Source organism: Macrotis lagotis, chromosome 5, assembly GCF_037893015.1.
Source record: "Macrotis lagotis isolate mMagLag1 chromosome 5, bilby.v1.9.chrom.fasta, whole genome shotgun sequence".
NCBI lineage: Eukaryota > Metazoa > Chordata > Mammalia > Peramelemorphia > Peramelidae > Macrotis > Macrotis lagotis.
In genome coordinates, this window is record NC_133662.1 from 211,004,854 (window position 1) to 211,031,625 (window position 26,772).

At 34.5% G+C, this 26,772-nt stretch overlaps 1 protein-coding gene across 2 annotated transcripts in view; it reads right to left on the reverse strand.

Annotated features, from left to right (window-relative positions):
• The window catches only part of VAV3 (vav guanine nucleotide exchange factor 3), a 349,374-nt gene that overhangs the window by 218,916 nt on the left and 103,686 nt on the right, over positions 1-26,772 (reverse strand). For both annotated transcript variants that reach the window (XM_074188308.1, XM_074188309.1), the window contains exons 5-9: positions 22,244-22,352; positions 17,439-17,531; positions 15,557-15,625; positions 12,580-12,683; positions 5,068-5,167 (exon numbers count right to left, since the gene is read on the reverse strand). In XM_074188308.1, coding sequence (XP_074044409.1) covers positions 5,068-5,167; positions 12,580-12,683; positions 15,557-15,625; positions 17,439-17,531; positions 22,244-22,352 — 475 coding nt within the window. The remainder of the gene's footprint in view (positions 1-5,067; positions 5,168-12,579; positions 12,684-15,556; positions 15,626-17,438; positions 17,532-22,243; positions 22,353-26,772) is intronic.

Below are 26,772 nucleotides of genomic sequence, written 5' to 3' on the forward strand. Positions count from 1 at the left end.
TTTTTGCAAAAAAATGGGGTCACAAAGAGGCAGACAAAACTGAAACAGCTGAACAAGAAATACAATTTTCAGAGTCTTTAAAATAAGCCAAAGAGACAAGAAGGTCCAGGAGAGAACTCTGGGGGATACAATCACTAAAGGGGTGAAATGGGGAGGTACAGAGAAAATGGATGATGATGCTGACCAGAGATGGAGAAAGAATAGTTGAACTAGTTAAGAGTTTAATGACTATTGAATGTATAGGTTGGTAGACAATCATCCATTCCCAAACTACAACAAAACAAGGAATACTGAATAATTCCCTGCCCCTCAAAATAAAAGATGATATCTCTAGAAGAAGGGGGGGAAAAGTTTAACAAAGTGATGGTGGCCATTTCCCCAGCAATTGACAACAAAAGAATTCATACTGTTCATATTTAAAAAGACTTCCACAAAACAAAGGGTAGATTGCTTCTCTTTCCAAAAGAGACATCAGATAGATTAGTGTGATAGAAAATTAGTGTGATAGACAATTAAAAATAGACAATAGTGATAGACAATTAAGAATAATAACAGGGATCTTGACTATAATTTCCCCCCCCAGTTCTCTAAATATTCCTACAAGTAGATATAATGTTGACATGCATTAGTAAAATGAAATTTCCTTAATCAGAAATTCCCTTTCCCAATGACTAGGTCTAGCAGAAAATATGATACCTAATACACCATTTTCCCAAGCATAGCCTTAGAGGTAAGACATGCTTATCTGCCATTAAGATCAAATGATTAAACAAAAGTAATTGTTCTTGTTTGGTGGTGTCTGACTCTTTGTGACCTCATTTGGAGTTTTCTTGGCAAAAATATTGCAGTAGTTTGACAATTTAAAGATAGGGTCACAGCTAGTAAGTGTCTGAGGCTGGATTTGAACTCATGAAGATGAATCTTCCTGATTTCAAGTCTAGGGCTCTACCCACTGAACCACCTGGTGCCCCACAAAAAAAAAAACTTAGACCCAGTAATATCATCAGTAGGCCTAAGAGGTGAAAGAAAGCAGAAAGGGATCCAGATGTAAAGAGGGAGAAATGGAAGGCTGTATGAGTAAATGTGATTGCTATTCTAAGTTAAACATAGAAAAGTTGTTAGACACTTAGTTTTTATAATCCACTGATTATCTATTTCTTGCCATATGTGAACAAACAAACTTAATCAAAGATAATAGGGAAAACTTATTGTAACATTTATTTCTTGCTTCTCTCTTCTTTGGTATCAAATATGATACAAATATTGCTAAGACAAAATAAAAAGGCTTTGATTTTAATTCTTTTAAGGGATAACCCTAGAGACAACCATGTCTTGGATACAGTGGGCTTCAGTCAGAAAGACCTGGGATCAAGTCCATGTTTTGACACATGCAGGCTAAGTAACTATCTTTTGCCTCTACCGCCAACATTTAGCACAATTCCATAACATAAATTAAGAGTTTAATAAGGAAGTATATAATTCAACCTTTTCCCAAGTGAGTATATATTACAAAGCTTTCATAGTGATAGTAAGATGAATCACATGGTAGGTTAATTGGTTCATCTGAGTAAAGAAAATTAACTATTCAAATAAGCTGGCAAATGAGAATTAGGAAATAGCTCTAAGAAAAGTTTATTCATCTCACAAAGAATATTTTCCTCCAAGAGAAGAGCATCAGAAACCACTTCACTTGAGGCATTTTTCTTTTTTTTCTTTTATTTTAATGTCTTTGCAGGTCAAAACCCATTACAATAAACTCCCAGAAACGATCTCAATTCTTCCTGCCCTGAAATTCCATTGTATTTGCTACTATCTAAAATAAGCTGGCCATCGTCCTAGACTTGATTATCTTTGCATTTTGCAGAAATTCCCATTCAAATGCTATTTGTCAAAATGGGATTTGACCTCTGTTATAATCACACTTCTGACAACTTAATACATTTAAATCAACAGAAAATCTGTCATAATGGCCCAAGAGCCCATCTTTTCACATTCCCCTGAAAATGAGTGGCTAAAACATTTTCAATGGGTGATGTAGATCAAATGGAGCTACCTCCTTGCTAACAGATAGACCAATTTGAAGAGGTGAACTTCAAAAAAATAGATCTTGGTCTGGGTATCAGTCTGTTCTAGAAGACTATAGATAAAGGGAAGAGGTATATTGAGTGGACAATTAACATATGGATATGAGGACTGCATTTCAACTATTGTTCACCTGTTTCTTGCAATGCATAAACAAACAAATTTAATACAAATAAAAAAGTGAAAACTTATTTTAACTAAGCACTTCTCTATGACCTCTCCTTTGGTAGCAAACCTGTTGTTATCAATATCCCTAAAACACAAAATAAAAAAGTTTTCATTTTCATTTTAATTCTTTTATGTGGAAACATTAAATGAACAGAATAGAGTAATTAGATGCATCTCAAAAATCTGAGTTAGAGGGGGGCCTCAAGGGTCATCTGGTTTAATCAATAAACAAACAAGTATCCACTCTACTCCAAACTATATTCCAGGAACTGTCCTAAGACAATAAAATAACAAATATTATTTTATTTGATCCTCACAACAACACTAGGTAGTCAGTAATGTAATTATTCTCATTTTACCATTGAGGAAACTAAGGCAGACAAAGGTTAAGTGATTAGTCTAGGGTCTCACACCTAGTAAATGTCTGAGATGAGATTCAAACTCAGATGGACCCTTTATAGGACCATCTAGCTGTTCCGTATCATCTATATCTGAGATGAGTGATGTTGGCCTCCTTGTTATTCCTCACAAAAGATATACCATCTCTGCTCTCTGCCATTCCTGAAATTCTCTCCCTCTTTATCTCCATTTCCTAATTTTTCTGACTTCTTTCAATTCTCAGCTAAAATTCTACCTACAAGACACACTTTTTGCTATTCTGCTTAATGCTAGTTCCATCTACAATTTATCCTGTATCTTTCTTGTACTTAGTGTTCTGCATGTTGTCACTCCCATTCGATTATGAACTCCTTGAAAGCAGGGGCTGTCTTTTGTATTTCTTTGTAGGAGTTTATTAAATATTTATTTACTGAGGGACCAATGCTCATCAACTTACTGATGGCAGACCGTCAGTGAAGGAACACCTTCTACTCAGCCACAGGAGCTCTTTCCACTTTTTGCATCATTCTGATTTTTAGAAAGTTCTTCTTGATATTTAGGGAGTATCTAATCAAGCCTAAATTTGCATTTGTACAACTTTGGCCCCTCTCAGTTCTGCTCTCTCATTCCAAACAGAAAAACCTATTTCAGCACCATAGCTGAATCTCCCTTCTGATGGAAGGTTAGAGAACAGAGCAATAAACTCCTCCCCAAATTCCCTTTATAGAGAAAAGGCTCAGGATGGTCCATCTAATTGCATTTCCCATTAGCTGCTCTGCTTGCTTCTTGATTCATTAACATACCCCACATTGAATATCATGCCTTCACATTGGGTAAACTCTGCTGGTATTTCTTTTTCAACTTTCTTTTTTTTTTTTTTTGCAATCAGCTTGCTCCTTTTGATTGTAAGCTCCTGGACATCAGGAATTATCTTTCTTTTTTTAAATTTTATCTCCATTGCTTAATACAGGACCTAACATATAATAGATGCTTAATAAATATTTATTGACTATTGCCTGTTCTCTTTTTCATGTCAGTCTTCAAGTTCATAAAGGTAGCCATCATGTACCTTGCAAAGTTTTCCACTCTTCAGGCTAAATTTCATCCATTCTCATGAATTTGAGACCCTTCCCCATCTTCGCCTATTTTTTCATCTATTTCTGAATATCTTTCAACCTACCAATACACTTTCATCCAGAAATCAATATAATATTTCAGGTGAGGTCTGAGCAGGATAGAAAACAATGGTATTGAATTCAGTTAGAAGTCTCAGATTTGAATCTTGTCTCTTTCACTACTACCTATGTGATCATGAGCAATCATTTGAAAACACTGAGCTTCAGGTTTTATTTTTCAGTTATCTTCACTTGTAAAATGAGATTGCTGAAATACCATAATATGACAATTCTAAGTTCTGCTCTTCATCTCTGATGGAAGTTTTCTACTGAACAATGAAAGACAAAGAGAAAGATTTTAAATTAGGAAAAAGTTGTATACTGAAAGGACATTTCTATACTGGTTGTTTGGAACTCAGAACCAATATTCTTCCAACAGAGGTAGAAATGTTTGCTCAGATCAGGCCACAAAATGATATTTAACTCAAAACACTATAATATCTAAGGTTCTCTCAAACATATTCCTTGAAGTACATTAGGGACCATCATAGAAGACCTTAGACTGAATCTGAATTACTATCTTATCATAATAGCTAATGGTTGCATATTATGAAATACTTAGGAATTTGAGAACTGGAGATGATAGATATGCTACATTTATATTAACTCACTCCCTAAAATATTTTAAATCTGTCCTAAAGTGGTGAACAGGCAGCTCGATGGCACAGTGGATAGAGTAATGGGTCTGAGTCAGGAAGAGTCATTTCCCTGAGTTCAAATCTAGCCCCAGAGGCTTACTAGCTCTGTGTCTCTGGGCAAGTCTCTTCACCCTATTGCCTCAATTTCCTCATCTGTAAAATAAGCTGGAGAAGGAAATGGAGAATCACTTTAATATCTTTGCCAAGAAAACTCTAAAAGGGGATCATGAAGAGTCAGACCAAGCTGAAAAACAACTAAAGATCAACAATAACATTATATGCAAATCTAAATTACAGAAGAAAGGAACCAACCATACTTTATCTTCACACTTATATCTAGCATTTGACTTTGCAGATAGTAGGCACTCAATAAATGTTTACTGCCTGAATCTCTATTGCAAAAAAGTATGGTATATTTCTTTTCTAAAGCAGTCTATCAAAATTGTTAGGACCTTGAGTCTTATTTTCTAATTATTATTTATTATATTTAGAAATCATTTTAATATATTATTTTCCATATAGAACCTTTGTATATACCAGAAAATTGAACATCTCGTAACAATTCTCATCGATGTTCATTTCATTGGTTTTATTTTTTTCTATATGACATTAAAAGATAAAGGCACCTCGAGCTTCAACTTGACATCTTCTTTTGTCTTAGAAATGAAGTCTAAACCAGAGATGGCTGACTCTACTCCGCTGCAGTACTGTCCATAAATAACCAATCTGAAAGGTAAAAAAGGGGCAAAAAAGGGAAACAAAGAAATAGAAATGAGTAACAAAGTACCAGAATGAAATGGAAGGCAAAGAGACAGAATATCTGTCTACATAAACCACAATTAAGAAAATCTGTGACAATTAGCTACTAATCAATCTGCTAATCTGCTACTAATCAAGTTAGCATTAACTACTAAATAACAATTTATCAACCTTTATTAAGTGTCTACTATGGCAGGTGTTGTGGCAGCAATTAGAAGTAGCTGGATGGTGTCCTATCCTGGGACCTGGAGTCAGGAAGATCTGAATTCAAATTTATTAGTTGATTGATCCTGGGAAAGGTACTTCACCTTCATTTACCTCAGTTTCTTCCACTGTCAATTAGTAATAATAACACCTATCTTTCACTTTCAGATGATGGAGGGGTAGAGAACAGAGCAATAAACTCCTTGTTATGAAGATCAAACCAGATAATATTTCTAAATCCCTTAGTACAAAACCTAATGCAGAGTAGGTAATTAATAAATTACTATAATTATTCCTTCCCCGTCCCCTCCCAGTTAAAAAATAAGAAAGAATTTCTATATCCATGAAAGTGAAACCATGAATTTGACCTTATAAAACTGGAAGTTTTCGCAGCTTTATCCAGCTCTTAGCACATGGTAGGCACTTAATAAATACTGGTTGATTGACTGATTGATTTATTGATTGATTGATTGATTATCAGAGGTGTATTAAACACTGAGATGATTTTAATGGTCACTTTAATTGTAGCATATTTGAGCTTCAATTTTCCTATATAGCTTGAAAGTTTCTATCTGTGCCTTTTCATAGGTGATCTCCTATGCCTGAATTATTACTCACCTATACCTAGCTTCCTTCAAATCAAGTCTCCATCTTCTTCATCAGATATTTCTCAATCCTCTCAGTTACTAGCATTTTTAATTAAATGATATTATAGTATATGACTTTATATTTTTAGGGAGAAAGAAGGAAATAGGCTAGTCTTTGCATTAACATCACAAACTCTCATTTCCTATGCACTAAATTCCCCTTATTGTTATAAATTAAAAACCTGCACTTCATAGTTTTAAAGAGTTATAATATTTATTATAAATAATGATTTATAGTTTAAAAAGTTTTAAAGAGCATTAAAAGGTTAAGTCCTCAGGGTAACACAGGTAGTATGTATCAGAGGTAGGATTTGAACCCAATTGTTTCTGACTGAGGTCAGCTCTCCATTCACTATGGTCACCAAACCATGCTGGCTTTTTTTGATTTATACATATATTTGATTTTCTGTGTAGATATTATACACCACAGGTTTATTTTTGGTTTTGTATAGTAGACTCCTCATCCTTGGTAGGGAGTAAATGACAAAGCTCAGGGATTAATTGGAAGAGGTTGAAAAGAAAGTAACACAGCAATCATACAACTAGAAATGTGATCAAGGTCAGAGAAGAAAAGATGGAATCAGTGCATGTTCCTTTTGCAGAACCTTATTTGTAAGTCTGCAATGAGCTATCCATGACAAGAAGCAGGAAGAGGCCCTGTCAGTAAACAGGAAACCAAATAGAATAGAACCAAGTTCCTGTCACCCAGATCACCTTGTCCCATATCCTGACCACAGCTGGCATTTAATCAATGTTTATTGAATTGAATTAAATGTATAAAATGAAGAGAGTAACCTAGATGATTTCAAGACTGGTTTCTGGAATGATTTCCCTTTCAAAATCTAAGGGTCACTAAAATTCCTGAGTAGTAATGATATTAATAAGAATAATTCATATTTCAAAAGAGCTTTCATATTTATAAGTACTTTCCAATAGTCACTTAAAAAGTAATACTTTATAATTATCATTTTTAAAATTTTAATTATTTAAGGTAATGGGGTTAAGTAACTTGCCCAAGGTCACACTGACAGGCAATTATTAAGTGTCTGAGGTTGGGTTTGAACTCAGGCCCTCCTGACTCCAGGGCCAGTGCTTTATCCACTGTGCCACCTAGCTACCCCTAATTACCATATTTACCCATGTATAAGATGTACCTTAATTTTTGAGCCTAAAATTTGAAAAAAAAAGTATAACAAAGTTATTGAACTCAAGTTTTATTCATCATAAAATTCATAAAGCTCTTCATCACTGTCAAAGTTCTCATTCATTAGCTTGTCCTCATCTGTGTTTGATGATGAATCACTATTTTACGAGTGGTTCTGACTGCTCTCCTGCCTGTACTCTGGTCTGTGGTTGACCATAAGCACTCTCTGTTCAAGTCTGGTGCATGGATGCATGATAAGCCTATTCTGTTTCATGACCTGAAGCACCAATTGTGTCCTTCTTTGAAATCAGTCACTTCTTTTTCATCAGCAATTCTTCTTGCTTCATCTTTGTGGATACAGGAATTTCAATTGTCCTTTGCTCTTTAATCCATTTCCTCAATTCCCTCTCTAACTCCATTGGCTGACTTGCCTGTCATGACCTTCTTCTGCCCAGAAGTTTTCAGTTGGGTTTCTTCTTCCCATTACCAATCTTGGCTTGTTTTCTCAGTTGAAGAACTAAATTGACATTCAGCAAGATGATTTCCATTCACTTTTGCAAACTGGACCACTTTGAACTTGAATTCAGTATTGGATAAAAATTTTTTCTGAGCCATTTTTGGGCAGAACGTGGCAAAATGTAACCTACCATACCAGTAACAAATGTGAACCAATGGGCACAAAGACAACAAGCACAAAAAAGCGGGAGATGCTAGTAAAAAAATATACAACAATGAGCACAAAAGCAAGAAAAAGTGGGGGGCGGCTAGGTGGCACAGTGGATAAAGCACTGGCCCTGGAGTCAGGAGTACCTGGGTTCAAATCCGGTCTCTGACACTTAATAATTACCTAGCCGTGTGGCCTTGGGCAAGCCACTTAACCCCACTTGCCTTGCAAAAACCTAAAAAAGAAAAGAAAAGAAAAGAAAAGAAAAAAGAAAAGAAAAAGGGGGAAGTGCAAGTAAAAAAATTACAACCACTGTATAAGACATGCCCAGTTTTTAGACCCCAATTTATTTTGAAAAAGTATATATCTTATACAGGGGGAAATATAGTATCATTTTAAAGACTAATAAAAGGCATTATCCAAACTATGTCCAAAGAGCTATAAAACTGTGAATAGCCCTTTGATTCAGCTAGATCTTTATCCCAAATACCTCAACAAAGGGGCGGGGGGGGGGAGGACCTATTTATACAGAAATACTTATAGCAGCTCTTTTTGTGGTAGCTAAGAACTGTATATTGAAGGGATATCCATCAATTGGGGAAGGACTAAACAAGCAGGATGATCTCCGAAAAACCTGGAAAGACTTATATGAACTGATGCACAGTGCAGTGAACATAAACAGAACATAGTGGACAGTAATAACAGTATGTTTTGATGAAAAACTGTGAATAACTTAGCTATGCTTGGCAATATAATGATCCAAAATGATCCCAAGAGACTAATGGTGAAGTATACTATATGCCTCCAGAGAACTGATACTGTCTGAATACAGACTGAATCATACTATATTTCACTTTCACTTTTTCTTTTATTAGAATCTTCTTGTACAAAATGCTTAATAAGGAAATGTTTTACATGATTGCACATATATAACCTATATCTGATTGCTTACTATCTCAGGGAGGGGATTTTAGAGGGAAGAAGGGATAGAATTTGGTATTCAAAGTTTTAAGTAAAAATGATAAAATAATAGAAAAAAAGAATAATGTTTCTTGGGCATAAAAAAGACATTGTCTGAAAGATAGAAAGTTCAAGAAGGGGAAGTGACTCGCCCAGACTGACAGTTAAGTTCCAGTATGAATGTGCAAATGATATTATTTATAGAAGCATTTGGATTTTCATGTACTTCGATAGGGAAAAACAGAAACAAATAGATCATTCAGAATTAATTTAAGAAAGAAGCTAAATGCAAAAACAGCATGATAAAGTGGATGCAAGACAGTCAGGTGATGCAGTGAATGAAACACTGGGCTTGAAATCAGTAAGGTTCATCTTCCTGAGTTCAAATATGACCTAAGAAGCTCACTATGTGACCCTGGGCCAAGTCATTAACATGTTTGCTTCAGTTTTCTCAACTATAAAATAATAGTTTTGGGTCCCGAAGAGTTAAACACAACTGAAGATAACTGAACAATGATAGGATATCATTTACAATCATGATTCTAATGCTCTACTACCACTTTAGATATTAATTACTTATGTGATTTTGGAAAAGTTAATTTACCTTGGTTTCCTCATCAACAAAATAAGGGTACTAGAACCACCTATCTTATGAGTGATCAAATGGAATAGTGTGTTTAAAGTACTTTGCAAACATTAAAAGAGCTATTTAAATGTAAGTTATCATCATTATTATTATTATTTATTAATTATTATTATTATTATTATAAGATCTATTGTTAATACAGAAAATTTTTTTTTGCTTTTATTCCACTGACCTGTTCATGGTAACATTTAGAGATATAATTAGCTGGGATACAGAAACCAGTCTTTTATACTTATTTTTGATAATAATAGTAACTCTATCTATATCCCCTCCTCTCCTTTCCTTCTCCATTATATGTGTCTCCCTCCCCCCATTCCTTGAGAATAGGGGCAATCTTGAATCCTGATTTTTGTATCCCCAGGGACTACCACATTCAGCGCTTAAAAATTAGCTAGCTGTCATCAACCTATCTCTCTATTATCTATTTTTCTATCTTCATATGAGGACAGGATGAGATAACATGCAAGGTGCTTTGAAAACCTAAAATTACTATATTGGTAGCTATTAATAGTATTTCCCTATATCCCCACTCCCTAAACTAAAAGGTTTCTCCATGATCACCAAAGTGTGTTTTCTCCTTTTAGTTGAATCTAAGCTCTCTAAAGGTATGGACAGTCTTTGCATATATGTTTATTTCCTAAGCTCAACAAAGATTAGCATATGGTAAGCATTTAAAAATGCTCATTCATTCTTTGAGTGTATTGGGGATAGTCAGTGGATTCCCTATATAGCCAAACATGGGTTTGGGGGGGACTTTTTGCCCTTCAATAGAACAAAGGTGCTTCTGTGGTTAAAATTTCATTCTTGAGAACATCCTACCTATCTTCTGCTACTTTTTCCTTTAGAATCTTTACTCTGAGCTTCGACTGTTATTTTCTCTGAACTTCTTGAAATCTGCTCTTACAATATCTAGATAATACCTCAAACTTTACCTGGCATTTCTTTTTCTTATCTATCTTGAACTCTAAGTTGACACAGTCTCTTCCTCCCAAGATTTCAAGATTTATATATCATCAACCAGTTTCTCCTTGTAGGAAAGAATTAGGACCCAAAGTGGAACTCCCTAAATTTTAAAATTGAAATTAGATTTGATTTTTTAACAGAAAGAAGCCTCCAGAAGATGTTCAGATGGTAGGATTACTTTGCTACTCTCATGTACTTTCTCTGGACCAGCTTTGTTTTCTATTTCTAGAAGACATAATCCCAATTCCACCTTCAGACCTAGATGGTCTATTCTATCCTCTCATCACTACATTATTTGTGTTTTTCTGGCATTGGAGTAAATACAAGCCCCTGCCATTCTCCCATTGTGTATTTTCATAAATGATATATCTTGTTGATACAGCTGTTACCACCTCATTCCTTTTATCTAATTTGTTCCCTTTACATATGACATATCCTGCCATTGCTATATTCCATCCATGTGCCTCAACCCACTAAATCTCAATAATAGCTCTAAGTATGAAGCTTCCTATTTTCATTTAGATCTCTCATTTTGTTAATTAACTATAGTGTATATATTGATTCACAATCATATGATGCTTTTATTCATTATTGGCATTTTTCCTTGAAGAGGAAGTTAATAATCTTCTTTAAATTACAAGACATTTGAAGGAAAGTTAGCATTTATACAATTCTTCAAAGTGCTTTGAAAATGTCACTTCATTTTATTTTCACAACAACCTTGGGAGGTAGGTGCTATTATTATTCTCAAGTTACTGATTAGGAAACTGAGGCAAACAGAGGTCAAGTGACTTCCCCAGGGTTACATAGTTAAGTGACTGAGGCCAAAGTGTTGACTTCAGCTAATTTGTAGGGTTTTTTTTTTTTTTGGCGGGTAGGGGTAATTTGTTTCTATATGACGCAATGCAACAATAGATAGTTGCCTCAAGAAAGTTCTTTGTTACCTCCTTGATATACACCCTGAGAAGAGGTCTTTTAATTCTTTGAATCAGTCCAGGTGTTAGTCTTTTATCTTTTTGTCTTTGTGTCAGTCTACCTAGGACTGCCTGAAAACGGAAGTCTTAGTAAAAGAAAACTCACTTTTTGTTATATAAACAATATCATCATATAGATGTATTGAAGTTTTTTAGTTTGATTTATTGTATTTTAGTTTGTTCATTTTGTTTTATTTTACTTGTTTGTTTGATGCTAGATAGAGCACCATGCCTGACTTATTCTCTTTCCATCTCCACCTCTTGGCTTCCCTAGCTTGCTTAAAGTTCCAACTAAAATCCCACTTTCCTCAAGAACTCTTGCATTAACCCCACACACACACCTTTAACTCCAGCGACTTCCTTCTGTTGATTATCTACAATCAATCCTGCATGTAGCTTGTTGTACATGGCTATCAGTATGTCATCACCCTCATTAGACTTTGAACCCCAGCAAGTAGGGATTGTCTTTTGTTTTTCATTGTGTCCTCCAATACTTAGAATAGCTCCTGTGATATATAGTACATTTTTAAAAAATGATCACTCATTGACTACTATATTGCAGTGCCATGCACGTACTAGGTACTTCAATCAGTTTTCTCTAGTTTAATGCAAACCAGTCTCCTACCTTTACATATGTAGAAACTGAAGCACCAAGCGATAAAGTAATTAAAAAATCACACATTTAGTTTATAGAAAAAAATACTAGGACTTCATCTATCTCTCCTTCCAGTACTCTTTATCCTATATCACAATGATGATGAAAATAAATATGCACCCACAATGCTGTTAGAATTCATTATCTTGAGAGGAAAAATTTTGTGTTTGACTGTCTAGAACATAAATAGATCTGATTTGATTAAAAAGCAAAAAGTTTTCATTTCAGCCCTGACACATAGTAGACACATCTGTATAAATGAGTAATGCTAAGTTTAAAATATTGAAAATTATTTTCCCTTAAGAACTCTGATCATTATACTGGCCAGTGATGATTCCAGAGGGACTGAAAATGAAGAATGATACTCACCTCCTGATAGAAAAAGAATCATGAACATGGCCAATGTAAGAATGCATGTTGTTTGTCTATGCATATTTTTATTAGGGATGTATTTTCCCATTGGGAGAGAGATAGCAAAAAGAGAAAAATAAATCATTGTTAATTGAAAAAAATTTAAGTTACCTTTCCTTGTAGTTAATGAAAATTTGATATAAATTCTGGTCATTTTTATTGGCAATGGAATCATTAATCTCTTGCGTCAGGCTTCTGTGAACTTTCACCAGTTCCTTGCAAAAGAAAATAATATAATGGAGTGTTAATAATCAAATTCTTCAAGAGTCCATCCTTCTTAGTCCATCCTATCATCCACACCCCAGCAATACAGAATCCAAATTGTGATTGGAGTTGCTATTCATCACTGAGTTGATTTATCTGCCCATATAAATCTGTCAATATCAGGGTTGTAGATATATTTTTAAAGAAATAAATCACATATTGGAAATAACAGACTTTGTCTTGAAATGCCAGGGTCCGTACAACAAAAGAAATTAACTCATTAGTTATTAAGAGCTCATTTTTCCAACATGCTCCTTTTTCATCCACTTTATAATCATTTACAATTTTAAATAAAATTAGTCAAGTGTTTAATGTTTTATTGACAAGCAAAAGTGATGATTATGTCCCTGGGTGTGAAAAATTAGAATTACACATTGGTCAATTAGTGATATCCTTATGCTAAGCTAATAGCAGTCACACTAAATTGCTTAACACATCAGACAGTTAATGGCAGAAAGAAAGGGCTAATAAATTTGACTAAATAGTTGAACAGAGCTATTCAACAATTAGAAGTTCACAATTTTTTCTGAAAGGCAAATAATTTCTAAGCTTCAGGTAGAAAATGTATGCCATAACTGAGAAGGGATAGACACCTCCTTCATTTAAATCAAGGACTAAGTTTTCCCATTATCCTCAGCTTGGTACCTTTGAGTATACCTTGGATTAACGGACTCATTTTTGCACTGGAGAATGAAAATAAAACCAGAGTTATTTGTCTTTGTCATTTTGTTGAGATAAGTGTAAATTCGCAATAATTGAGATTTCAAATGATTCCTAAGATCAGAAACTGTAATCTAGAAGATTCCATATCTCAAACTTTCTAGTACAAGAATTATTCTTGTAAACTGAAAGGTAACCTGAACATCTTTGAGTACTTCTGTCCACTCTGTGGAAAATTGATGTTTGCACATGGGAAGACATAAAGGAACTGAGACAGAATAAAGTAAGCAGAACGAAGAAAACAATATATATGAAATGACCACAACAAAGAAAATGGAAAGAACAACAAAATAACTTCAACTGAATAATGAAAAATCATAATAACTAAGCTTGAACCCAAAGAAGAGATAAGAGAAGGACCCCAGGAGTTCTATGTAAAGGCAACTTATGGGTATAGAATATTACACATATCAGATATTTCCTATATCTTCATTAATTTTACTGAATTGTGCCCCCCACTTCTTCTTATTTCTTCATTCTTTTTATAAGGGATGGTTCTCTGGGAGAGAGATGATAGGGGGCAACATAATAGTATAATTTACATATAAAGATTATATTTTTGGATAAAGTCTTATAATAAAAACTCCCATTTATTTAGCTTTTCAAGGTTTATAAAGTGTTTGATATATATATATATTTCTCATTTGATTATCATAACAATTCTATTTTTATTATTTAGTCTTTTTTTTCAGTCCTATCTGATTCTTCAAGATCCCATTTGAGATTTACTTGGTAAAATAACTACAGTACTCCAGTTCATTTTATAGATGAGGAAACAGGGTAAATTGAGTAAAGTGACTCACCCAGGGTCACACATCTAGTAAATATCTGATGTCAGATTTGAATTCTGGAATATCAGTCTCCTTGACTTCAGGCCCAGCATTCTAACCACTGTGCCATTTAGTTACCCACAACAACCTTGTAAAGTAGGTGATATTTGTATCCCCATTTTACACATGAGGAAACCAAGGTAAAAACTTTTCAGGCACACAGCAACTACATGCCCAAGGGAAGATTCAAACCTAGATCTTCTTAACTTCCAGTCTAGGACTCTGAACATTTTACTCTGAAATTAAATTAGCATTGACCTTGTTAAAATACATGAAAGTCCAACTACTCCTCTGAAGAAATTCATTTGTGCAGACTTGCTACTAAAAGAATATATGAAATGACAGGATATTTGGTATCTACCCAGAACTTGAAACCAAATGTTTGAATATTAATGTTGCAAAGAAGAGATGAGGCAGGAGAGGAAATGGAACTGGGATAAGTTCCATGCCAATGGGCAAGAGGATTAGGCTGGTCTGAGTCAAGGTAAGGATGATAAAAGAGCAGCAGTAGCCCTAAGGGTTAAGATATATTATTCAAATGGCATGCTCAGTTATCTCTTAGACCACATTCCTTTTATAATGACTATAGGACATACGCCACTAAATAGGAGGAGATCCTATTTAGGAATAATATTTATTGAAGTCTATCATCAAAGATTCTAATAAATGAATATATGTTCATTCATTTATTCTTTGTCTGAATGGTGCCTAAAATTTTTCTTTAACAATATTCTCAGAAACAATAAAGTAATTAGAGAAATAGATAAAATGTTTTACTATAATAATAGCTAAGATTTATAGAGTACTTCAAGGTTTGTAAAGTATTTTATAAACAATTTCTTATTCCATCCTTACAAAAACCTGGAAGCCACATGCAAATGAAAAAGCTAAGGTAGACAGAGGTTAAATGATTGGCCCAAAGGCACACAACATGAATAGATGAGGCTGAATTTGAGCTCACATCTTCCTAATTCCAGGTATTAGGCTCTGTCCATTGCACCACCTATCTTGCCTTGGCAAGAAACAGATAAACGACTAATTTCCTTAGAAAGTTCTTAAGAAGATGGAAGTTCTCTGGAGAAGGATGTGGAAAATAAATCTTTGTGGCCCAAAACATTCTGCAATTACAAACTGGAATGTATAAAGTATTATAAAATAATTTGAGACCAACAATGAAATAAATTTATTTCCCAAACTAAAATGACTTGTGTATTTCTCATGACGTTCTAAAAGCTTATCTATGTCTTCTATTAAGCCACATGGTCTATACTTACAGGAATGTTGATGAATACTGTATCAAACTCTGTAGCTGTCAGAAATCTTTTCAGTGGTGTCATAAAATACTGTAAAGAGAACACAGATGCTATTGTTATGCTGGATTCTTGTTTTCCAATCCATATGATGCCTTTTTTGATCAATCATCCAACCATCAATTAGTTATTGAGCACCTCGTATTTATTCAATACTATGTTAATAATTAATAATCTCCATGGGGCTATGAAAGCATGAGATATAGTACCTAACTTCTAGGGATTTACAATCTAGTGGAAAAGATAGAATATTGTTAAGGGCATAATGAGTAAGGTGGCAAGAGGAAAATAAAGCAGATGTATAACTAGGGCAAGGTGATGAGGGCTTTGCACCAGGGCACCAAATTTAGAAGTCACCAATGACATTTGAACTCTTCAGAGTAGAAGCAATGGAATATAGCTTTTAACTTTTAAGGATAATTAGTTACAATAAGAAGTTACTTTGTATTATCCTTAGCCCATACCACTATTAATATTCTACCTCAAATAATGAGTAATAATAGTTATTATTTATATAGCATTTATTGTATGACAGACACTATACTGTTTACAGTTATTATATCATTTGTTCCTCACAAAAAAATCTGTGAGGTAGTTCTATTAATATCAATAATTTACATTTATGGAAACTTCGGAAGAGGTAGAGTGACTTGCCTGCTAGCATCCTAGAACTAGTAAGCATCTTAAGTCTGATTTGAGTTTGGATCTCCCTAGGGCAGGTAGTGCTTATTATGCACTGCTCCACCTAGGAGCTTTGGTTGGGATCCCCTTGATTACAAAGGCTAGTTGGTCTCTGGGAGAAAGTAATATTTTTTGAAATTTTTAATAACTGCTCTGTTCTGTGATTTTTTTCCCCCAAATCAAAGTGCTAGATAAATATAATATACATTTGTTTTGATGGTATCAACATTAGGAATTTGTCATTCATGAAAATGTTAATCGCTTTCTTTTTTTATTTTAAAGATTTTATTTTTTTACAATTTTCCCCCTAAACTTGCTTCCCTCCCCCCACCCCTACAGAAGGCAATTTGCCAGCCTTTATACTGTTTCCATAGTATACATTGATCCAAACTGAATGTGATGAGAAATCATATCCTTAAGGAAGAAAAATAAAGTATGAGATAGCAAGATTATATAATAAGATGTCAGGTTTTTTTTTCTAAATTAAAGGTAATAGTCCTTGGTCCTTGTTCAAACTACACACTTTTTCTCTGGACACAGATGGTATTCTTCATTGCAGACAGCCCCAAATTGTTCCTGATTGTTGCACTTGATGGAATTAACAAGTCCATCAAGGTTGATCATCACTCCCATGTTGCTGTTAGGGTGTACAGTGTTTTTCTGGTTCTGCTCACCTCACTCAGCATCAGTTCATGTAAATCCCTCCAGGCTTCCCTGAATTCCCATCCCTCCTGGCTTCTAATAGAACAATAGCGTTCAATGACATACATATACCACAGTTTGTTAAGCCATTCCCCAACTGAAGGATATTTATTTGATTTCCAATTCTTTCCCACCACAAACAGGGCTAATATGAATATTTTTGTACAAGTGATGTTTTTACCCTTATTCATCATCTCTTCAGTGTACAGACCCAGTAGTGTTACATTGCTGGATCAAAGGGTATGCATATTTTGTTGCCTTTTGGGCATAATTCCAAATTGCTCTCCAGAAAGGTTGGGAGAGTTCACAGCTCCACCAACAATGCATTAGTGTCCCAGACTTCCCACATCCCTTCCAATATTGATCATTATCCTTTCTGGTCATATTGACCAGTCTGAGACATGTGAGGTGGTAGCTCAGAGATACTTTAATTTGCATTTCTCTAGTAATGTTAATCACTTACTTTTTCTATTGACTCCAATGTTTCCGTGTACTTCTCTTCTGTCTGTTTGATCTCTGCAAGGCAGCAGCTTCGTATGTCATTTTCCAGACACTTCTGTAATTAGAATTGAATAAAATTACATTATTATTTAGTGTACTAGAACTCACTGATCTTTTCAGTATTAGAATCAAGAAAAAGTATGATTATTGTAAGGTCCTCAAAGTTTCAACTCTTAAAAAAAAATGGGAGTTTCTTGATATTAAATACCAGCTGTAGGGCATCATTAGAAATTGATTTTCAAAATTGAACATAGTAAATATGAAAAAATAAGAAAGTTAGGGTTGTTCAGTAGGAAACAACACTGGATTTAGATCCAGAATACTCTACTACTTACTAACTAAATCATAGGGGAAACTAAATTTATCTCTCTGAATTTGCTTTTATCATCTAAAAAATGAATTTAATTATGCTTTAGACTTCATGGAATGGTTCTGTGAAGCATCAAACTATAAAGAACAACCATTGGAATAAGAATAATAGGTAAGCAATTTCCTTTGAAATTAAATATTCCACCTGATGCAGAGCTAAAAATAAAGCATTTGAAGTCTGAAGACTACGGTTTGAATCTCAGTTTTCTTACTTTTTATCTGTATGATGTTGGTGAAGTCATTTAATTTCCAGGGACCTATTGGTTTTCTTATCTGTAAAACATGTGTTTGGGGGCATTGAGGGGACTAGATGATCTTTAAGACTCCTTCCAGATGTAAATCAATGATCCAATGGCTTAGAATTCTGTATCTTTCACTTGCTATCTATGTGACCTTGGGCAAGTCACCAATTTCCCTGGGGCAGTGTTTGTTCTCTTTTGTTTAAAAAAAAGGTTCCTTTCTGGTTTCAAATCCTTGAAGCTATTATTCTAACAAAACTTCCTTTTTTTACATTTTTTTTTAGGAAATCCAGAACTACTGCAAATTAACAATTTGTTTTTTCAGACATGCTTCTCTATATGGATGACTATTGCTTCTAGAAATCATAAACAAAGCAATACTGAGAAACTGAATGGGATGAAAACCTCAAGTACTTCTTCAAGAACTGGCATCTTGATGTCTGAATTCTACCATGGCTTACTTAGAGGACCACTTACGCTGCCCTGTTCCATACCAGCAAATCCTACCCTTAGAAATAGAGGGAGATAAGCCATTGGAGCAATCTTGCTAGGAGGAAGAAGTTTCATTTATTTCTTATATAAAGAATTCAGTTAAGCCATGAAAATACTTTAGAAATTTTTAAACATAGAAATATGATTGGGGGAGACCAGTAAGGATAGTGGTGGTAGTATCTTAACCATATCATGGTTTCAACTAACTATTCTCTTCAGTCTTATAAGACTGGATTTGCTTTTATGCCTCCTATCAAATCTCCAGATAAAATTTGCTGTTGTTTCAGTTGTCTTCAACACTTCATAACCCCATTTGGAGCTTTGGCAAAGATACTGGAATAGCTTGCTCTTTCCCTCTCTGGTCCATTTTTCAGATAAGAAAATTATGACTAATAGTGTGAAGTGACTTGCCTAGTGTCATGAAGATACTAAGTATCTGAGGTTAGATCAGAACTTAGGAAGAGTCTTCCTATTTTCAGACCCAGCACTCTATCCACTTTGCCACCTAGCTGCCCTTAACAAGTCTGTCTGTAACTTTCATATTATCATACTTTTGCTCATACCATTAATTTCCCATAACAGTAATGCTCTCCCCAACCATTTTTACCCTTCAAAGTTCAATTGCTACTTACTCCAGGAAGTATTTTGTGATGCCCCATTTGAAGGTATAGTCCTTTTTTGTACCTCTCATATATTTTCAGCACTTCAAAGTTTCTCACACCTTGTTCTGAGAGATTCCCTATATATGCTGTTTTTCCAATTGTTCCTGATTGTGGACAAGATGTGAGGATTATATGAATCCATAGAGGAACTTAGGATCTACTCAATGGGACCCAGGACCATTCAAAATAAATCAATCTATTAACCCATTTGGAGAAAAGCAAATCAATTTAAAAATTCCCAATGCCTACACTGTGATATAAATTTAGATGGACATCCAAATGAATTAATTCATCTGTGCATATGTTTGGATGGGCAAAACAAATAAGCATAAACTTCTTCCAGAAATAAATAAGGAGAGAGAGGACTAGATCATTTATGTGGGAAGAGATCTTCTATCTCCTCTGAACTGAATGCTATAACATCTCTAGGCTGTGTTTTATATAACTTTGTATTCCCATGGATACTTAGTATTTGGTGAATGAATATTTAAATTAGTGATGATTATCTAAAATAAGTGGTAAGGATGAACTTCTTTTCAGGAGCTTTTAAAAAAATCTCAGCATGATTTAGGATAAAATAGTCTACAATAGAAGCAAAAAATGGAATAATAGAAGAAAATTGCCTTAATGAGGAGAAATGGCTTAAATAATATTTCCTAGGAAAGACTGAGACACTAAAAACAATTAGGTGTGAAATTAATGATATGTTGAAGCTTATTCTGAGTTACTTAGTATATTGAATACATTGAGAAAAATTAAAGGTCATACTGTTTACTAACATTTATTCAAGACAGCTCCTATTCAAAAAATTCATTTTTAGAAAACTGAATTTATAAGAACTGAATGTGAAATGAATGAAAGAAAGAAAGAAAGAAAAAAGGAAGGAAGGAAGGAAGGGGGAAAGAGAGAGAAAGAAAGAGAGGTAAAGGAAGAAAGAAAGAAAGAGAGAAGGAAAAGGGAGAGAAAGAAGGAAAAAAGAAAGAGAGGAAGGGGAAAGGAAGGAAAGGAGGAAGGAGGGAAGAAGGATAAGAAAAAGAAAAAACATAGTAGCAAGATACTAAGAATTTTCAAATATTTCAGTTTAATGTTTCCATATTGGAGTGGCTCCCTTCATTTTTAGGAAAATGGGAAAGTTGGACTGAGTACTTTAAATTTTATGAAACTGCATTGGCAAGCTTTTCATTTGTTTGGAGAGATCTGGTTGAGAGTTTAAGATGCTACAAATTGTGAATAACTAAAGAATCACCTAAAGAACATTATAGAGGATGGGGATTTGAACAGAAATCATGAAAAAGAAATTAAAGGACTGACAAATTAAAGGATGACATCAAAGAATGTATGAGTAAAAAGGATGATGGCATAGTCATTTGAAGAGAGCAAAGACAGACTATTGGGTCCACTAAAATCCTTATGATGTTAAAAAGTGGCAAAAACTCCCCAAATCCTAGGAGAATCCCTATGGAAAACTGAGGGTAAGACAAGGAACAAGAGTCACATAGGAAATCCAAGCACAAATAAGTTATACTCTAGATAGCTAGGTGATACATTGGGTAGAACACTAGGTCTATAGTCAGAAAGACCAAAATTCAAATCCAATCTCAGACATTTAGCTGTATAACCCTGGGCAAACCATTTAACTCTCTATCTGCCTCATTTTCCTCAATTGTAAAATGGATATCAGAGTAGTATCTACTTCATAGAGTTGTTGAATGAATAAAATTTATAAAGCACTTAATACAATATTTACTATGTTATCCACATCAGAAGGAGCGCATTCATATCAATAAGGTTATATACATCATTATTTGTGGAAAAATAACATAAATAATGTACAGTCTTTGAATGCCTTATTTTGTTGGTTTATTTAGGGAACTTTATAAATTGTCCCTTGAAATCTGAATCTGCAAAACTTTGAATTTGAAGATAATTGATTTTCATCTGTACATGCAGGATTGCGTAAGACATTTGAGACTTTACAGAAGACACTGGGGAAGCAAGTAAATGGACAATACTTATGCCTTCTCAGGAATCACAGAGAACTTTTCTAAATCTGGGACAAGGATTGTGGGTGGAAAAGGAGGAAAAGAAAAGATGGGCCCCTGCCTATTTGTCAGGGATGGCAAATTTCAAACAAGGGGAAATGTACAGCTCAATACTGGTATGTCCAGTTTACCTAATATAGGATCTACTCTATCCTCTACCACATGGGTGGGTTAACCTCATTTAATTGACTGCTTAAGTTTTTTTTAAGTGGTAAGACTGACCATTTACTCTCTCTTCTGCCATCTTTCAGATGTGCTCTATCTATCTTATCTACTTCACCCTCACATGAATGTAATGGGAAGGAGTTGCTTCTTTTACCCTGGTGCAGAGAAATGGTGGCATTAAAGCTTGAGTTACTGGAAGGATAGTGCAATCACTAGGCTGACATGGAAGCCCAAGGCACCTGGGATTTGAACCTGAGGACAGTTTTTGACTGGGAATGTGGGACTGTGTTCTATGAGAACTAAAGTGAACTATAAATCTAAGCCATTCCTCTCCCCAGAGCCTGAAGAGGAAGAGGAGAGGGGAATTATTCCTCCTATGTGTTAATGGAAGTAAATTGATGTATATGCTATTATACCCTTCTGAAGTAAATATTTCTGGGATTCATAAAGTATGCAAAGCACTTCACCTACACTTTAAAACTCTTTACCACTCTGGGTCCTTCATTTTTATCTATAAAACAAAGAGAATAGACTAAATGGTCTGGAAGGTTTAAATCGAGCTTCACAATTTTGTGTTTGACTTAATAGGGTTCCAAATACAATAATCTTGATTTGCTACATGTTTCTACAGTGTTTTGCACAAAGTAGGGAGTCAAAATATTGTTTCTTAAAAATATTAATGAATGAACAAAAACAGTGAATCAAAGGAAGTCAGTGCATTACAGGTCCCATTGACGTAAATTTACTTGCTAATCAATATTCTTATAATGTTACTGAAGAAAAATAGTAAAAACATACAGGCTGCTGGGCTTCTTCAGCTTTCATGAGGTCCTCATACACTTCTCCCCCTTCGTCTTCTCCATAAACACAGTCATATAAGTCTTCTTCATCATCTGCATGAGTTTCACTAAAATCAAGGAAAATTATTATAAAGGTCAATTTCTAGTATGTAAAACATGTAATGAAAGACTGAAATATCTCCCACTCCCATTAAATAGCCAATTAAAAGAGGAAGTAAGACAGAATGAATGGAAGGAGCTGAATCCTATGAGTTGGGGACCTGAGTTCATTCATAAATTAACAAACGTGTAGTTTGAGTTATGGTTGGGGTGATCTTGAATGAGTTTCTGTATATCCAATTCCACTGACCCTCTCTCTGAACTTTAGTTTTCTCACCTAGAAGACCAGGAACAATTGATAACTCATATGAACTGATGCAAAGTAAAGTGAACAGAACCAGGAGAACATTGTACATAATAATAGCGATATCCTACAATGAAGAACTGTGAATGACTTAGCTATTCTTAACAATATAATGATCTAAGACAATCCCAAAGGACTGATGAAGCACACTCTCTATCTCAAGAGAAAGAATTGATACTATCTGAATACAGACAGAAGCATGCTATTTTTCACTTTCTTTTTTTATTCATCTTTTGTACAAAATGATTAATATGAAAATGTTTTACATAATTGCACATGTACAAAATATATCAAATTGTTTACCATCTTGCTGAAATGGGGTGGGGTGCATAGAAGTAAGAAAGAAATACAATTTGGAACTCAAAACTTTTTAAATGTTTAAAAATTATTTTTACATGCAATTTAGGAAAAATAAAAAATATTTTAAAAAAGAATATTGTAAAACTCTAACAAAATGGAACCAGTCACCTCAGTTCTCTTGGCCTAAGCTTTCCCCATTTGTAAAACAAGAAGGTTGGACTACATAATCTATGAGTTCCCTTCTATCTATAAATATCTGTGACAATATAGCAATTTAAAATTTGCAAAATGGTTTACAAATGAAATATTATTTCATTTTATCCTCACAACAACCTTAGGAGGTAAGTGATATTATCTTTACAGATGAAGAAACTAAGGCAGACAAACACACAGCCAGTTAAGGGTCTGAGAGCTCTATCCTCTGTTACCCCAAAAAGTATCACTGTCCAGGTATAAGATGATATAATTACTATTAAAAACATCCATTGAGAGCTATTTAAATCCCTTGTGTTTTCTTTGGACAGTGGGATGGCTAAGTTATTTCCAACAGTTGAAAATCTATGCTCTTTTAAAGACCACTAGAGAACTAGTCAATGTTGAAATTTCACAGTACAGAAATTATCTCTTATATTTGTTTAAATACCTCTTGTTCAGAACTCCCTTTCATCAAACTCCCTCCACAAGTAAAGATCAACAATTTCTCCTGGCAGACCTTAAGGAAAGGTTTTCATGACACCAAGACTAGCCCTCTAGTTACTTCACCATGATATCACTAGGCCAAGGTCACACAGTTAATAAATGAAAGAGCCTAGACTTGAACTCAAATATCCTGACATATCATATCATATCATATCCTGAGATATTGATATCAAATATCCTGATCATGAGCTCTGTGCACTAGACCACTTGTGTTCTCTTGTCAGATCTGCATGAAGTCTCTCGTGGTCCTCCCTAAGGTTAGTCTTCCCCCTTAGATTATCTCCAATTAATCCTGTACATATCTTATCCATTCATTTTTACCTGGAATTCACCACCCTGAGAAAATCATAAATTAATATTTTTACTCCATCATCATTATGAGCACACTCAAAGGTAAATAGTATTTTCTTTTGTATTAACCATTTTACATAATGTACAATGCTATTCCTTTCCTCTAACACAGGAATTAAAAAGTGATTTTTAGTAGAAAAAATATCCTTTGTGATACCCCAAAAAAGGATCACTGTCCATAATATAATAATGTTATTAAATAAATATAAATGAAGGAAGGAAAAATGTGTGAGAAAATAAATAAAATGATATTATTAGAACCATCCCTAAAGAGCTATTCCAACCCCTTGAGCTCCCTTTGGGCAGTAGGATGGGTAAATTATCCCCAATAGTTAAAAATAGTTACCCTTTTTTTAAAGATCTCTAGAGATCACCATGGTCATCCAGTCAATGCTGATTCTTAAGAGTACAGAAATTCTCTATTTAAGCTAAATATAGATTTAGATTTGTCTGTTTTCACATTCCACCTCATTAGACTGTGAGGTTTATCTTTCTTGTATCTTCCAATGCAATGTAGAGCTTAGCATCAACTAAGTGCTTTATAAATATTTGTTGGCTTGATTGTAAAGGGCAATGATGAAATCTAGACTCATAATTCCATTGTTAAAGGGAACTCCTGAATGAAAAATTCCCTTTATCAATGCAACAATTACCTTCTTTTTAATTTATGGTCTTGGAGAGTTAAGTAACTTGTCCAGGTTATGGAATTAGACTGTTTTCAAGATGTCCCTTGAACTCAGATCTACTTAATTTCAAGTTTGTCTCTCCATCTGTTATACAATACTGCTCACATTAAACTGTAAAACCATTTCTTTCAGTCTGAAGTTTAATATTACCATACCCTCTCCAAGTTCTGTAATTCATGGTTAAAAGTTCCAGTAAATTCTCAGAGAATAGAGATGAATTTAATTTTAACATGTTGTTGACAGAACAACATAAATATAAGTCCCTGAAATGAACCTCACTTTCTCAAAGAGATCCCTCAGTTGCTGTCCTGGGGCTAGACACCACATCATAAAATTATTATTTATAAACAGAAATCACAGTGACTTTTCACAAATGAGAACATTTTGCAACATAGGTGTGTTTGTGTTGGTTGGCTTATCCAACCAACCAAGGTAGGTAGGTGGGTGTGGCTAGAAAGGTGGTGGTTTGGAGAAGGGTTGCTTGGGAGGAGGGAAACAAAAGTTTAAGGGAGAAAGAATGATTGCTAATAAGCTCAGGAACCAGTATTTTTCTCCTATGCTTTTCCTTTTCAGAACTAGTTTGAGAGCTTGCCAACTCTCCCCAGATTCCAAGCTGGACTGATCCCAGTTTATTTCATCAGGACAGGTGTATGGGTTCTTTCCCTTGTTAACTGAGAAGCTCAATTATTTTTGGCTAACCAGGCAAGAGATGAATCTAACATTTTATGCAATCGTTCAACACTATACTAAAGAGATGGTTATTCTCCCCCAAAAATTCATCCCTTGATTATTTGAGCTGGTACCAAAAGAAGAGTTGTAAATGACCCAAAATAACAATGAAGAAAGAAAAAAAATAATATTTACTTTGAATGTGCTTATAATGATGATGGGATAAAGTAGTAGATGTGACTTTCTCAGGTTGGGGAATTCCAGGTATGAAAATTCCTTCCCAAGATGCAGATCAATCTATCTTTTATAAGTTAGTACCTTAAAGAGAGGTTTTTGGATACTGACATGTGGGGTGAGTGACTTGCCATAGTTGGTCAGGGCAAAGGCAGAGGACTAAACCTAAGTCTTTATGACTCAAAGGCTAGACTTCTGGATATTCTTCCATGTTGCTTCTCAGTCATAACATTGATAAGAAGACCTTTTTAATAACACTCTGACATTCACAAAAGGTTATACATTATTATCTTACTTGAACCTCATAAGATTGTGAAATGGCTACCACTGGTGTTATATTATCACTGCTTTTTACAAAGAAAATAAGGGTCAGAGAGATTAACTGAATTGCCTAAGGTGACACATAAAGTAAGTCAAAGGTCTCTGGATGAAAATAAGATCTTTCCGATGTCAAATTCAGAATTCTTTCAATTATGCATCCTTTCATAATAGCTAATATTTATAAGGGCAGCTAGGTGGAGCAGTGGCTAGAGTAGCTGTCCTGGAGTCAAGAGGACCTGAGTTCAAAAATGACCTCTGACACTTAATAATTACCTAGCTGTATAATCTTGGACAAGTCACTTAACCTCATTGCTTTGCAAAAAAATTAATTGTCATAATAATAGCTAATATTTTTAGAGTACTTTAATCTTCACAAAGTGTTATATAGAGACAAATGAAAGAACAGAAAGACAGATGGATGGATGGATATTACCTCATAATAATAAACCCTGATGGGTGGGTGCTAATGTTACCCCTATGTTGTAGATGAGAAAACTAGAACAGGTAGAGATTAAGAGCCTTGTCCAGAGTTATAGGCCTGATGCAAGATTTGATCTAATTTCTTAACTGGCACTAAGCTCGGTATTCTCTCCACTACAAAATCAAGCTGCATACTGTGGCCAACTTTTATTTTTATTTGAATGAAAGCAAAATAGCTAGGTGGCACAGTAGATTGAGTACCAAACTTGGAATCAGAACTCATCTTCCTGAGTTCAAATCTGGCCTTGGACATTTACTAGCTATGTGACCCTGGGCAACTTAGTTAACCCTGTTTGCCTCAATTTCCCCATCTATAAAATGAGCTGGAGAAGGAAATGGCAAACTGCTTCTTTATCTTTGCCCCAATGGGATCAGGAAGAATCA